At 45.1% G+C, this 14,422-nt stretch overlaps 1 protein-coding gene across 1 annotated transcript in view; it reads left to right on the top strand.

The window, feature by feature from the left end:
- The first annotated feature begins 8,468 nt into the window (after positions 1–8,468).
- The window catches only part of ASPM (assembly factor for spindle microtubules), a 37,191-nt gene continuing 31,237 nt past the window's right edge, over positions 8,469–14,422 (top strand). Inside the window, exons 1-3 of the mRNA XM_077824918.1 lie at positions 8,469–8,771; positions 10,943–11,086; positions 11,695–13,048. Coding sequence (XP_077681044.1) covers positions 8,469–8,771; positions 10,943–11,086; positions 11,695–13,048 — 1,801 coding nt within the window. The remainder of the gene's footprint in view (positions 8,772–10,942; positions 11,087–11,694; positions 13,049–14,422) is intronic.

Below are 14,422 nucleotides of genomic sequence, written 5' to 3'. Positions count from 1 at the left end.
GACCTAAAGGATTGACTGCCCTGAACTTTAAGTGGGGGGAGGGGGTGCATCTGGCTGGCTGAGTGAAGGGAACAGTGCTTTATGGCTAGGGGCAGGTGGATGAAAACATTTGCAAAAGGGGCCCCTGTGGTCGCTGACTCATCCCCTAGGAATGCAGGTTTAAAGGGGGCAGCCCTGGGCCAGAAGCCTCCCCTTTACAGGGAGGAATCTAAAGCAAAATGTCCTACAACAACTGAGCTGTGGTAATTGGGCTAGGGCAGGGGTGGGCAAACTTTTTGGCTGAGGGCCACAGCGGGGTGCGAAACTGTATGGAGGGCCAGGTAGGGAAGTCTGAGCCTCCCCAAGCAGCCTGGTCCCTTCCCCCTCCCACTTCCTGCCCCCTGACTGTCCCCCTCAGAACCCTTGACCCATTCAACCCCCCCTGCTCCTTGTCCCCTGACTGCCCTGACCCCTATCCATACCCCCACCCCATCACAGGTCCCCTGGGACTCCCATGCCCTATCCAACCCCCCCCTCCCCATTCCCTGTCTTCTGATTTCCCCCCTGAACCTCCGTCCATCCAACTGCTCCCTGTCCCCAACTGCCCCCCCCGGACCCGCTACCCCTTATCCAACCCCACCGCCGCCACCACCCCTTACCATGCCACTCAGAGCAACAGGAGCTCGCAGCCCCACCACTCGGATGGAGCCAGCCACACTGCCCACGTGGCAGCATAGCTGCGGAGGAGGAGCCGGGTCTAGCCTCCCCGGCCAGGGGCCAGGCAGGATGGTCTCGCAGCCTGGATGTGGCCCGCAGGCCGTAATTTGCCCGCCTCTGGGTTAGGGGCTGGTTTCAGGGTTTTTGTGTGGGGTGCACCCAGAGAATTTTCACTTCTCCCTTTTCTGTTGGGCTCAGCACTAACAGTGGGAGAAGCGGGTAGGGATTCAAAGGCTGCACAGGGCATATATAGTGAGGTTGTGGGAGTCAGGGGTAATAGCCATGCAACTGGGACATGGGGCTGGTGCTAGGCCAGGGGCAGATGGACCCCGGGGATTTTCTGTTTCATTACCAAAGGCATTCCTCCCCAGGTTCATGGCTTGGGGGACTCCAAGGGAAGCAAAATTCTACCTCAGTCAGCAGGAATTTTCATGCAAGTGGTTAAGACTGTTGTTTCTAAGGTTGTCTTCACAGCATTTGGTGTTTCCAAAGTATATAGGATCACCTGGAGCATTGATGTTCTTTCGTCTCAACTGATTACAAGCTGTGAGGGCAATGCTGAAAGCAGGGGTGTGTCAGGGCAGCAACAAACGCATGTGGCATTTGGTGTTCGCTTCGGAAAGGTGTATACGTCCATCATGGCAGGCGTGTTTATGGATTATATTTTGGGGCACATGCAGTATGTTCTTGCCACAGCAGTAAGGAAAGGGTCCAAGGGGAAACCAGCATAGGGGTTAAATCAAGTGCCACCCAACTCAGCTGCAGATGTTATGGTTGCTAATTTGGAAGTACCTTAATAAAGCAGATGGGGGTACATTTCTGTGGGTTTAAGATTCTGTTGATGGAGACTATAAATAATACGCTTGTGACACCCTGACACCACCCCACTATTCACCATTGTCATGTAATTAGGATATGTTTTGTACAAAGTATGTTTTGTAGGTATCATTTTAAAAGTCTTGATCAGCTAGACGTTAATATCTTGTTGGATTGTATGTGTTATCTTACGTGAAGTTATGAAGTTTGGCTATGTATGTATTACTGGACCATGATGTAAGGTTGAAATCACCCACAAGCAGCCTTTCGGGTATGACAGTAAAACGGCCAAACAATGTTAATGGCTTATTGAGGAAATGCACACAAGCAAAAGGATTACCCCAGGAACTGTGTACAATAGAAAACTCTCACAGATAGCACTACACAATGGGAACTATCTGACTCAGGTCACAACAAAAGAGCTTTCGAGCAAGTGGGAAGAAGCTATAAAAGGAGGACAATGACATCATCAGGGGACCTTAACTCTACCTGCAACAAGACACCTGGAAACACCTGAGGGGCAAGGACTGAAGTTTTTGGGAAGTGATGGTCCCAGACTAAAAGGATCTTTAGCTTTTGTAAAGTCAAGGCAACTTGTGCCTTAAGAATCTGACAGCCTGTTTATCTCTCGGGGTGAGAATTTGCTAATTTCTATCCTACCTATGTAATTTTGTTAAGGTTAGTTTGTGGTTTTTGGTTTTTTTACTAAATTAATCTGCTTTGATCTATTTGCTATCCCTTAAAATCTAACTTTTGTACGTAATAAACTTGTTTTGTTTATTCTAAAACCCAGTTTGTGGAATTCATAAGGGGGGGAGGAAGGCCAAAAAGCTGTGCATATCTTCTTCCACATTAAGGGAAGGAGTGAATTTTATGAGCTTACGCTGTACAGTTTTCTATTCAGTGCAAGACAATACAGTTTTGGATTTGCATCCCAGAAGGGTGTGCACTTGCGTGCTGGGCAATCCTCTAGCTGATTCTTCCCATGCTGAGCTGATTTCAGTGTTTGTGTCTTTCTGCAACTGGGCGTGTCCCTGTGTGTGTGTGTGTGTGTGTGTATGTATATATATATATATATATATAGGCTAGAGAAGGCTTGAGGGACTAGGACAGGGTGATGGAGCCAAGACTGGTGGAATGGGCGGCCTCAGTGAGCATCCAGTACATCAGGTGGCAACCCAGAATGGGTGGCAATCTGTCAGAACACTGTCAAACAAAACCACTATGAGTCATGGATGGGGTACGTAATGTGCTGTCAAACAAAACACATTAAAAGTCAGGGACATGCTTGGTCTACATGATTTAAACAAAAAAAGCAGGGGGAGGGGAGGGATTCCACAGGAATCAGTTGAGGGCACGGTAGCAGGGCCCTTCACACAATGTCCCGCACATAACTTGCAGATCTGTCTCCTGGGCCTTGGGCCACAAATAGACTCCAGGACAATATCCATTACTTTATTACCTTTCCTGGGTTTAGTCGGGCATAGCCGATGCCTTGCCTCGCTTTTACATAACAGGATTTGGAAGCTGGCACCAGGAGCCAGCCAAGAACCTGAGTGAATTCTGCTAGCTACATGGAACCTGGGGGTAGGATTGTTAGCAATGTAGCATGGAGATCCACTGCCTCCTTTCTGATGGCACAGCTATGGGACAAGTCTTAACAAATTCATGTAATTACAGGAGTGGAAAGGCTGATCACCAAATGTCCCATTACAGTGCAGTGGGTGCTGCAGTACATGGGGTCACGGGCAACCTGTCAACTGGAATCCTCAACAATCTTGGAATCGCCTCTCACCTGTTACATTTGTCAGTGGGCTAAATGGTTATTCATATCCACACAACAGTCTTAACTCAAAGATTGCTGGCAGAGTGGCTGTATTCCAATGCCTGGATGCAGCAGTCATGTGGGCATATCACAGTTAACATTCTCAGGGATCTAAATGGCCTTGCTCAAAGCAGCATTCTTAAAGCAGTTTTGGCACTTTCAAAATCAGCAAGCTGATGCCTGGGTTACGTAGGAGCACTGTCTAGGGGGGGCTTGGAACTGGCTGTTGTACACCAGGAGGGGCAAGCAGGGATATTAAACTTGTGATGATCAACGACTGATCAAAGAGACTGGGCAGCATTTGTTATCTTCCGGAAAGACTAGGAGCTTGGTTCTACCCTATGGAATTTGGTTCTTAGTCATTCACAATCAGGGGCCACAACAGCAGTGGTGCAGCGGGGCATAAGGGCACAGGCAATTCTGACAATTGGGTGTTCACATTTGGAAGCATACAATATGGTGTGCAATATCGGGTGGTCAGTCGCAATTAATGTGTTGTGATTCCATTCCATATGTTGGCAGCCAGGCCATGGAGGCAGTGGTGTGGGTCTGTGGGCACAGGATTATTTTTCTTATGCACATAGGCGGACATCCTAGTGGCTTTAAGGATTGGTAATCAGGGTCCAGGGATGGGGAAAGTCTGTGTTGGTATGGAAGGAGAAGCATGTTATTGGACCAGCTCATGCCACTGCTGTGTGCCAAGGGGCTTGTCAGCAGTCACTGACATGATGTGGCACACATTGGAAAACGCTATTTGAGAATGTGTAAAGGAGTTCAATTATTGCTCAGAATAAGAAGGGACTTGATGCAGATCAGTGTTGTCAGACATGTATTCATGCAGGTTCTGGCTGAGAGCTTTGGAGCGCCACCTGGGTGCACAAGACTTGACAGATTCTAAAAGGGGAGGTGGCAAAATTCCTTGGGGTCATAAAAGGCTCAGCAATTTGGGTATCCTGGGGTACCAAATTATTCAGGGAGTACAGGGTTCCCTTGTAAAGCTTTGGAGCCCATTTGTTTTGGCCAATGTAAAAGGGGAGGGAGGGCAGTAAAAGATGTCTTGGAACCCAACTGGATTTGCGGGGTGGGGGAGGCAGCCAGCTAATTGCTGGAGCCTCCTTGTGGCAGATGTCCAGTGCAGGTACTCCATAGGAAAGGTATACAGTGACCGGAAAAAGAAGCGTTCGTTAAAGGAATGAATGGGGGGCGGTTGGGGACTCCTATGATTGGTATGGCAGGGAGCCAACCCTCTAGTCTTATACCCCACCTTAACCCTCATATGAGGGTAAGGTCCTGGCAATGAAGTTGCTTGAGGGACCTGGAAAAATGGGGGAGCTGGTGGGAGCCCTCTGGGTATGGTAAGGACCCAGCAATAACTTTGCTGGAGGAATGTGGATGGAAAAAGGGGAGCTAGTGGAAGCCCCCCAGGTATGGTAAGGTCCCAATGTGATGTTATTGACATGAACTGTGACCATATAGATCATTGGTGCAACCAAGGTCCTATAGTTGCACCAAATCTCATACAAAGGAGGTCAAGTAAGGTGTCTATGGAAAGATTGTAATTTGCTGGTTATGATTATGCTGTCTGTATGTGTGTATCATTTTTGTCTTTGAAGTTATGAATATTGCCTATGTACTTGTATCTCAATGTGTTTGATTCTAAGTAGCATCAGTGAAGCATTTAGTCAGCTTCTTGAGAAAGGACTATTCTGAGTAAGTGCCCAACCAAGAAACACTTAACTGACAATGGACTTTGAGAGACGCCAATCCACATCTGAGCTTTCCTGGGAACATTCAAACGAATATGTAAACAATGGTGTTGGCCTGCAAAAAGCTGAATCATTCATGGATCTATGACTTTCCCAGGTGGCTACAAACTCCATCTTGTTGCTGTGGTTTTGCACAGAAGAACAAAGGGGTTCCCACAAGAGAGAGAATATAAAAGGCCCTGGAAGCCTCTCCATTTTCTCTTCAGCTGGCTCAAGAGATGGCCTCTCCACCACAAAGAAAGAAACTGGAAAGAAAGAAAGAAACTGAAACAAAGGACAGTAACTATGGGTGTGTAAGGGACTGCTGGACCCACACCATAAACTACAACGTTGGTCTGTTTGCTTATTAATTAACCCAACTAAGTAATTAATACCTGGGGGAGCAAACAGCTGTGCATCTCTCTCGATCAGTGTTATAGAGGGCGGACAATGTATAAGCTTTATACAGAGTAAAACGGATTTTTTTGGGGTTTGGATCCCATTGGGAGCTGAGTGTCTGGATGCTAGAGACAGCAGCACTTGCTAAGCAGTTTTTAGTTAAGTCTGCAATTTTGGGGGCATGGGTCAGAACGTGGGTCTGTGTTGCAGCAGATTAGTGTATCTGGCTCAACAGGGCAGGGTTCTGGAGGCCCAAACTGGCACAGAAAACGAGCTCAGAGGTAGTCTCAGCACATCAGGTCACAGTGCCAAGGGGGTCTCTGTGACCGAACTTGTCACATCCAGCAATAAATTTGCTGGAGGGACTTAGATGAAAAAAGAGAGGGAGCTGGTAAAAGCCCCCCTGGTAATCACAGAATAAACATGGGGTTACCTGCACTGTACACTTTTGTCTGCTGGATAGTCCCAGCCATCTAATAATAAAGCTGTGGCCTGATTAAACCCATGTCAAATGTCTCCTGTCCTCCTTTCAGTATAGGCAGACAATACAGTATTCTCCTGCTTTGTGGTTTAACCTTGTCTTATAGTTAGTTAAATTAACCTACCTTTAGGCTCCTTAGAGCAGGGATCTGTATAAAATGGCTTATAAAATGTCATGTGTATCTATGGTACTATAGACTTTAATTATTTTAGCTTCTTAGTGAGAGGATATAAGGAAGATCCTGCTTCCATTGAAGTTAATGGTACTTTGCTATTGTAGGATTGGGCCAATAGTAATTATATGGCAAACGAATGTTGCCTCCTGTTGCATTAAAAACTAGAGGATAGGGTGGATATTTGCTGCTTTAATAGGCACAGGCGAGAATTAGTATGTTAATGTCATGCAGACCATAGCATGGATGAAGTTGACAATTACAAAAATATATCCTCTATCATAGTAAAAACTAGGATGTTCTGATGCATGGGTGTATTTTCAGAATTGATCAGTATTCAGCAGCTCCTAAATCAAGTGGGCAGATGTTTTAAAAAACACTCAGTATTCAACAAGAAAAGGAGTACTTGTGGCACCTTAGAGACTAACCAATTTATTTGAGCATAAGCTTTTGTGAGCTACAGCTTATTATATAATAAGATCTTCAAAACTTTCCACAGTATGCATCCGATGAAGTGAGCTGTAGCTCACGAAAGCTTATGCTCAAATAAATTGGTTAGTCTCTAAGGTGCCACAAGTACTCCTTTTCTTTTTTGCGAATACAGACTAACACGGCTGTTACTCTGAACTCTGAAACCTGTCAGTATTCAACAGCTCCTACTGTTTCCACTAGGAGCTGCTGAGTGCTTTTGGAAAGCTGGCCTCAAGTGTAGGTTCCAAGTATTTCTGAATATCTAGATGGCGTTCTATAAAGAGGACTACACAGTAGATCTGTCTGCAAAAAAACCCCAAACCCTATTGTATTAGCACAGCAGTTTCTTCTGTGGAATGGCTGAATTTCAGTGTATATAACTGTGGCAGGTGCTTAGGTGAGAGATGTAGAGAAGTTTTCTAAGCAACTTGTAGTCACTGCATGCCCATGTGTATGCATGTACAGACTGACAATAGATTTCCTTATGTGTACTTGGAACTCTTGCAAGTGTTAGGGGAGCTATTGTGAGACACAGTCTGACTACAAAATACTTGTATTACATTGCAAACTCTGTATGGCAGAGATTACATTGTGCTCATCGCATTTTACTTGCCCTAAACCAGTTCTCAACCTGTGAGCCACTTGCAGCCCTATCAGTACACAGTTGCAAACCATGTGATAAGGCCATAACTAGAGTGGGGCAGAAGATGCACCTGCCCTAGGATGCAGAGCTGGGCAGGGGTGCAAAATGGGGTGGTGTCAGCCACTCCCACCCCCTGCAGGATCAGGCCCAGCAGCATTGGCAGGAGGGTGCTCAGAGCTCTCCCCTCCTCCCCCATAGGATCATGGGTCCATTGACCCCGGCAGGAGCAGGCTCCCTGGCACTAGGACCACAGTGGCAGGCAGGCTGCACAGCTGAGCTATGTGCAGCCAAGGTAGGAGACCAGCAGGCACAGGGAGGGGGATGCAAGGGGCTAGGACCACAGGGAGGGAGGTGCAGGGGGCTGGGGAGCAAAGTGCAGCCAGTGCGTGGAGGATATACTGTAGGTGGGGGAACTGATGGCTCGGGGTAGTCTCTGGATTGGGGGCTAGATACTGGGAAACTGGCTTGGACAGGAGGGTAGCGTAGAGGTCAGCCATCGCAGTAATTACATAACAACAACATACGTCCCTTACAGGCTGTGGTGTAAACGTGCCCCCAGACCAGCCTGCCCTCCCGAAGAAAGGCCTGGCTCTTGCAGCGACGCGTCCATTACACACGGGAGTGGGCTCAGGCTGGTTGTCAGCCCGTGGGGCGGGGGCAGCTTCTTAGGCAGGCAGGAGTAGGGAGGGGCGAGGCGCCTCATCCCTAACTGCCCCCAAACATGGCGCGCATGGAATTCTCCCCGGGGAATCCTCTTTCCCTTCCCCTCTGTGCTGGGGGCGGTGGCGGCCGAGGGAGGCGGCCGAGGGAGCCAGCCTCCTGCCCGGGCTGCCTGACCCTGCCAAGTCCCGCCCCGTGAGCGAGTGGCTCGCCCGCCAGCAGAAGTTACCCTGGGGCGCTCACCTCCAGCCAACTAACTCTGAGCTGATATTTAAATAAAACGCCGCGTTGTGATTGGCGGAGAGGCTAGAGGGCGGGCACTGTATGGCGATTGGTGGCCGGAAAGAAACGCTGCGCCGCTGGTTGGTGGGCGGGTTGGGCCAGGACTGTGTGGGGATTGGCGGGCCGTGGGGGCGCTTGGGGATTGGCGGTGGCGCTGGGTTTGAATGGTTGGCCGGGTCGGTTAGTACCGCGCTGCCTGTTTGTCCGTCTGGCTCGTGCGGGTCTTCTGGCTGCGCGGGGACTGGGCCGCGCTGAGTCCTGGCAGCAACAAGCCGGCGATGGCTGCAGAGCTGCTGTGCAGGGGAGCCGCCGCTGCCTGGGATCTGAGCCCGGCCGAGAGCCCCGGGCGGCGGAGGCGGCGCTGGGCTGATAGGGAGGAGGAGGAGGACCCCGCCGTGCTGACTCTCACCCACTTCTCCCGGCCGCCCTTCCTCAGCTTCGGCAGCCTCCGGCCCGGCGCCTCCTGCACCCGGCTCCTGGCCGTAGACAACCCCAACCCAGAGGAGGCTGATGTGGCTATCGACCGCTTCCCGGCTCCCTCCACAGGCTTCAGCCTGGAGCGCCGGCGCTTCCTCATCCAGGTAGGGCCGGGCCCGGGGAGAGCCTGAGCTGCTGCCCCGTGCGGCTCCGCGCCCTCTCGCCAGATCTCTGCGGGCAGCCCCCCTGGCTGGAGGGGCTCGTGGGGGCGGTGTTGGAGGCTGGGCAGAGCCGCCCGCTCCGCTGCTGCCCTCCCCGGGCGACGGGTCTCTTCTCCGGGAGCAACGGGCCGCGGGTTACCCGCGTTGTCCGTGCAGCCTCTCGGCATCTGCGTCCTGCGCTGACTGCCCGGTCCCTGGGGCGCCGGGCCTCTCAACCCCTGTGCTGTCAAAGATGCTGGACAGATAGTTAAGGGGGAGAAACTGACCAGTCAACCCTGCAGAGGGTAGGTGTGTCTCGAGGAAGCTTAGCCTCTGTCTGTTTCAGAATGGTTAGGCTTTAGGTAAGATAGACATGTGTCGCCTTTTGTGTGTTTGGAGAATTTCTTATGCTTTGTTGTTCCTACTCTTAAGATAAAACATTCTAGAGTAGGTCTCCTGTATACCAGAACAGCGTCCTGGCTGTGGAGCATTTTGAGGTGGGTCTTTCTCAATCTCTTGTATGTGTTCTTTGGGGTTCCTACTCTTAAGATAAAACATCATACAGTTTAATCATAAGGCTGTTTTGGTCACTGCTAGACACAAACTCCCAATGGGAAGAACCACAGATGAGGTTATGACGTTATCTGATATGCCTAGTAAGGAATCTATTTGTCAAAGAACATTTCCTGAATCTTTTTTGTTGTCTGTATTGTTACAGACATACTTTCTGTCAGGTATCTTGAAATAAATGACCAAAAATAATTGAAACTGGTGTGATTATATTGTGCTATTTTGACAAATATAATATGCAGAATTTTAAAATATTGTGTGTGGAATCTTTAATTTTTTGGTGCAGAATTCCCCCAGGAGTATACAGTACATCTTTGTAACAGCAGGTAGCTAATTTTGACAAGTACCTTCCTGACAGCAATATTTATCTATACGGTACTTAGTATAGGGAACAGAATCTGAGGAACTGATAGCTGCCACAATTTACTACCAGTAGTGCAAGTAAATGTGTTAGATGAGTTAATTGTGTATGGAACCTCTTTCTAATATTAAAGAAGCATAAAAAAGATGTACGGTCAGATTTTTATTTCTTTATTTTTTTTTTTTGCTACAAAGACCAGTAAAGTATAGTGAGATTTTCAGGCATTACATAATGTCAGTCTTTGGTTTTTGCAGTGCTGTCTTGTTTCTCTCCTTCTCCATCATCAGCTGCCTGTTTTGCTGCTATATTGATTCAAATATCCGAGTGAAACGACAGAAATGGTAATGCTAGAAGTGCACAGCTTCAGATACTGGCATTTTTCACTCTACTGGTGTTAGTGTCAGCAGAGCAGCAAAATGTACAGTAGCTCACCTACTGTTTGGCAAGAATCTTCCCTGAGTTCTAGCTGTTCAACAAATTAATTCTAATCCCCTGCAGCATCCCAAAATTGTGCTACTGGCATGTAAGAAGGACACTACCTTCATTATTTTTCAATGACCTTATTGGTCTATCTGCTCTAATCAACACAAAACTTAGAACTTGGGTACTTGAGCTAAATGAGAACAAAATTACTGAGAAAATCTAAATATGCTTATTTAAAATTTTGATTACATTCTGATAATTATTTTGGATATTTAATAATATTATTCTTGCATGTCTGTAATTCACCTTCTTGCTTACAGTACTCTCATATAGCCCTTTTCACAAGCATTCAAATATACGTACTACAAAATATGAATGAAGTACTGATCTTTTTAACAGCTAGTAATGTAATGAAATAATTTTAGCAGGTTTTCCTGTCAATGAAAATCACATCCTTTTCTTTTTTCATATATCCATTCTATCTCCTGACCTCATTGTCTGTTTTGCACTTTCTCACCTGTGCTCCATCATAACTGTAAATTCATCTAATAAGTAAATTTATGCACCCAACTTTAAAAATGGTGAGAGACCAACCCATATTTATGCATTCAGTGGCTGAAAATGTAAGCCATGCTATTTAGCATTTATATAGCACTTTACTTAAAAGCATTCACAGACACTAATACTTTTGTTCACTGCTTCTTTTTTAAATAATCGATTCTCTTAAAAATATTTTCATGTCCTTACAATGTTTTTGTTTTAACACTTCATTCTCTTGTAGTCTGGAGAAAGAATCTTTATTTCTATAACATGGATGCCATTAGAAGAAGGAAAAGTTCGAGAACTGGTAACTTTTATTGTTAATGGAATTGTAAAACATCAGGCTGTGTTGTTGGGTGTTGCTGAGCAGCCTCTGAAGAAAAAGGTAACAAATGTATTTTTAATTGACACTAATTATTTTTGTCTTATTTGTTTCTTGCTTGTGAGTCAAAATTTTGCAATGTAGCAATTGTTTCTACTAGTGTAGGCACGGATGAATTGTTGACTGGGTATCCTCAGTGGGAGCCCCCAATAAACTTGGAATTTGCTCTCCTTTGACCTGAAATAGCCCAAATATGATGAACACTTCAAAGTTGTTCTTTTCCCATTTGAAAATGGTAGAACATCTTAAGGGTGAATTATTGGAGTAGAAAAGTGGCTTTAGCTTATTTTCCTGGTTGGTTTGATTATGGATTATATTGCATTGTGTTGCTGTGCTTCAGCTATGTTGGTGTGTTGTTTCCAATGTGGGCATTTCAAAGTTTATGGTAAGTGCATAGAGCATGTGGCTACATATTACTTTTTAATGTGTATCTATTCAAAATAACTTAAAAAAACCCACCAAAATTAAAAACTTAGTATTTGTATGTGTTAGCTATCAATTCATTATCTGTGTGCATAAATATATGTGTGTATTATATTTTTAAAAAAGCAATTACTTTGGAAACTCTTTAATTTTTTTTTTTTTTTTTTTTGGTGTGTGCGCTTTTTCAGAAGAGTCTTTGGGATGCTATTAAAAAGAAAAATACTTCAGAAGGATCAGTTTTTACAAGAGCTAAGCAAAAACATTCAAATGTTAAAAATGTAAACAAAACGTTTCGTGTTTCCAAAAAAACAGATACAGTTAGAAGCCCGCTCCAGTCCTGTGAAAATTTGGATGTGGTAGGAGGTAGCATGTCCCCCTCAAAAAACTCGCTTATCACTTTAGAAAACAAACTGCCTATATCTCCTATCAGTCCTGTATTGCAAGAACAGCATGATACCATTTGCACACCTCTTTCAATGAGAAGATCTACTACATACTCAGTTCTTGGTACAGTGGTAAATGATGAATTATTGCAAGAAATAGACACATGTAACATCAAGAAACTTCATAATCCTAATGAGCAAATAAAATCCTCAAGTATACACAGTTCTCCTTCTGGATTAGTACAAGCACACAGATCAAATACACATGTTTGTGCTCCGGAATGTACAGCAGCCTTGTACTCTTCTTTGAGTCAAAGGAGAATTTTAAGTCCAGATTCTTTTATAAATGACAGTTATCAACTTAATGTAGAAATTGTAGCAGAGCAAGTTGCTCCCATATTGTCACCCGATCAGTTTGTAAAAGACAACTTAGCTATAGAATCAGTGTCTCAAGTCCACGTATCTGTTTCACCATCCTCTTTATCCTCCAGTGTGGAGACTTGTATCACAAAGAAGTCGTCATCTTCAAAATGGAAAGAAAATGAAAAAATGCAGTACATAAGTGTATCTGTAGAACATAAGTTTCCAAATGATGTCCTTAATGAGACGCCAATAGTGAAATCTCAGTTACTTCATTGTACCAAACCTGAACAAAATCATTTCTGTTTTCCTCTTTGTGATGAGGATCTTCAGATTCGCAGTTGCTCCCAAAGAGAACAACCAAAAAAACGTCCTGTGCTTTCTGCTACTGTCATCAAAAATAAGTTGTCTGCTGCTGAAAGAAAAGGAATGGAGACAACTAAGCCAAAATCTAGAAAATCTCTTAATAATATGATACGGGAAGATGTAAGTATAATTCCTAGACATTCAAAGTTAGAAATACTCCAGAACCTTCCGGTTATAGATCCCATCTCAGGTGAAACCAAATGTCACAAAGATGAAATACATTCCTGTTCCATTGGATCTACTTTACGTAGTCGTAAGAGGAAAAATGAAGTATACTTAGAGGATATTAAGACTACAGCTACAGAATATGTGGAAGAAACAGAAACCAAAAGAATCTTTACATCTTGTGTTGACAGTAAAATAAAAACTACTGTAAGACCACTGGTCTCTAAGCACATAAGCAGAGAGAAACTACACCACAGAAAGAGAGCTGGTGAGCATTTTTTATTTGTGTTCTCTAGTGAAAGAAAATAACTTAAGTGTCTCCATATTTTGCCAAAATGTTGTAAGGGGACCCCTAGAACTCTCAGCATTTCAGTACCTCTTTCTGCAGCAAGTATGATGATACTGTAGCAACTTCTCAAGTTGTCTGGTAGCAATAAAGCGTGGCTATAGAATACACTGTCTGCGTTCATTTAGTAGAAGCCACTTAACTGGTATCGACTAAATAGTCTTGTAGTATGCTAGAAGACTTGCCATATTTAGCAACATTGCTGGGGAAGTACTAGATTTGTCTCCTGTGGCTTTGTGGAGCAATGCCCTGGTCCTGAGCAGCTTATTTCAACAGGCAAGAAATGTGGGTAGAGGTGGTAGATGAAGGGGATTTTAAGATGGGCAGAGGAAGTGCTAGATAAGCTTTGGTGGGGCTGTGGAAAATCTAGCATGGAGTGTGATGTGCTGCCAAAAATGCAAATAATTGGTATTTAATGCATTTCAAAAAGTTTGCTTAAATGTCTCACCTGGTATTCTCTAAAAGACTATTCACAATAGCTCATAGGTGTGAATGCATTTCTGGTGCCATCAATTTCTACACGTGGTTCTCTGCTCACTCTACATCTTACAATTGGCTCATTTAGCAGTCTCACATTAGTATAACTCTCTTTGGTGTGCTAACACGATAATTTTCTTAAAATATACGTCTGCTCTGAAAAGTGACCCTTGTGATGCCATTTCTTAAAAAAGGAGTCCAAGTTTTATCAGTTGTGCAAACTCACCGTGGGAACTGAAAGCTAGGATGCGGTTTTCCTGCCCTTGTATAACTGCCTGTAAAGGTTCTTGCAGGTGGAAATCTGTTCTATTATACCTCTGTAATCTCTTTGTCTTCCAAGTATGTTCACCATTGTCTTCATAGGGTTATACCGATATAACAGCACAGAGGCAGGGTGACGAGATAACAGTACACAGTTTGCCCCAGCCCTAAATATAGCTACATTTCATTATTGAAATGTAATTTTGAAACACTTACACCCAATTTAACTTTTCTGAGGCCTAACATTGTTCTACTTGAGCAATGTGTTCACATATAAATGCTGAATGGTGCCTGGCTGTGGAACAGCACAGGAGATCAGAATGAATTCATATCTTGCCGCCTCCAGTGATGAACACAAGGTAAAATCCTATTTTATAATGGGTAACTGATCCAGAGACTAAATGACTTGCCCAAGATTGCATAGGGAGTCTGTGTCACAACAGGGAGTTGAACCCAGGAGGTCTCATGAATCTCAGGACACTCAGGTCTCGCACGGCCCGGGCTAGGACCCTACTCATTAGACCATCCAGATAGATGTCAGTGGCTTAGAATTTTGAA

Source organism: Eretmochelys imbricata, chromosome 8 (genome assembly GCF_965152235.1).
Source record: "Eretmochelys imbricata isolate rEreImb1 chromosome 8, rEreImb1.hap1, whole genome shotgun sequence".
Lineage (NCBI taxonomy): Eukaryota > Metazoa > Chordata > Testudines > Cheloniidae > Eretmochelys > Eretmochelys imbricata.
This window is presented reverse-complemented; position numbering and strand designations above follow the sequence as displayed.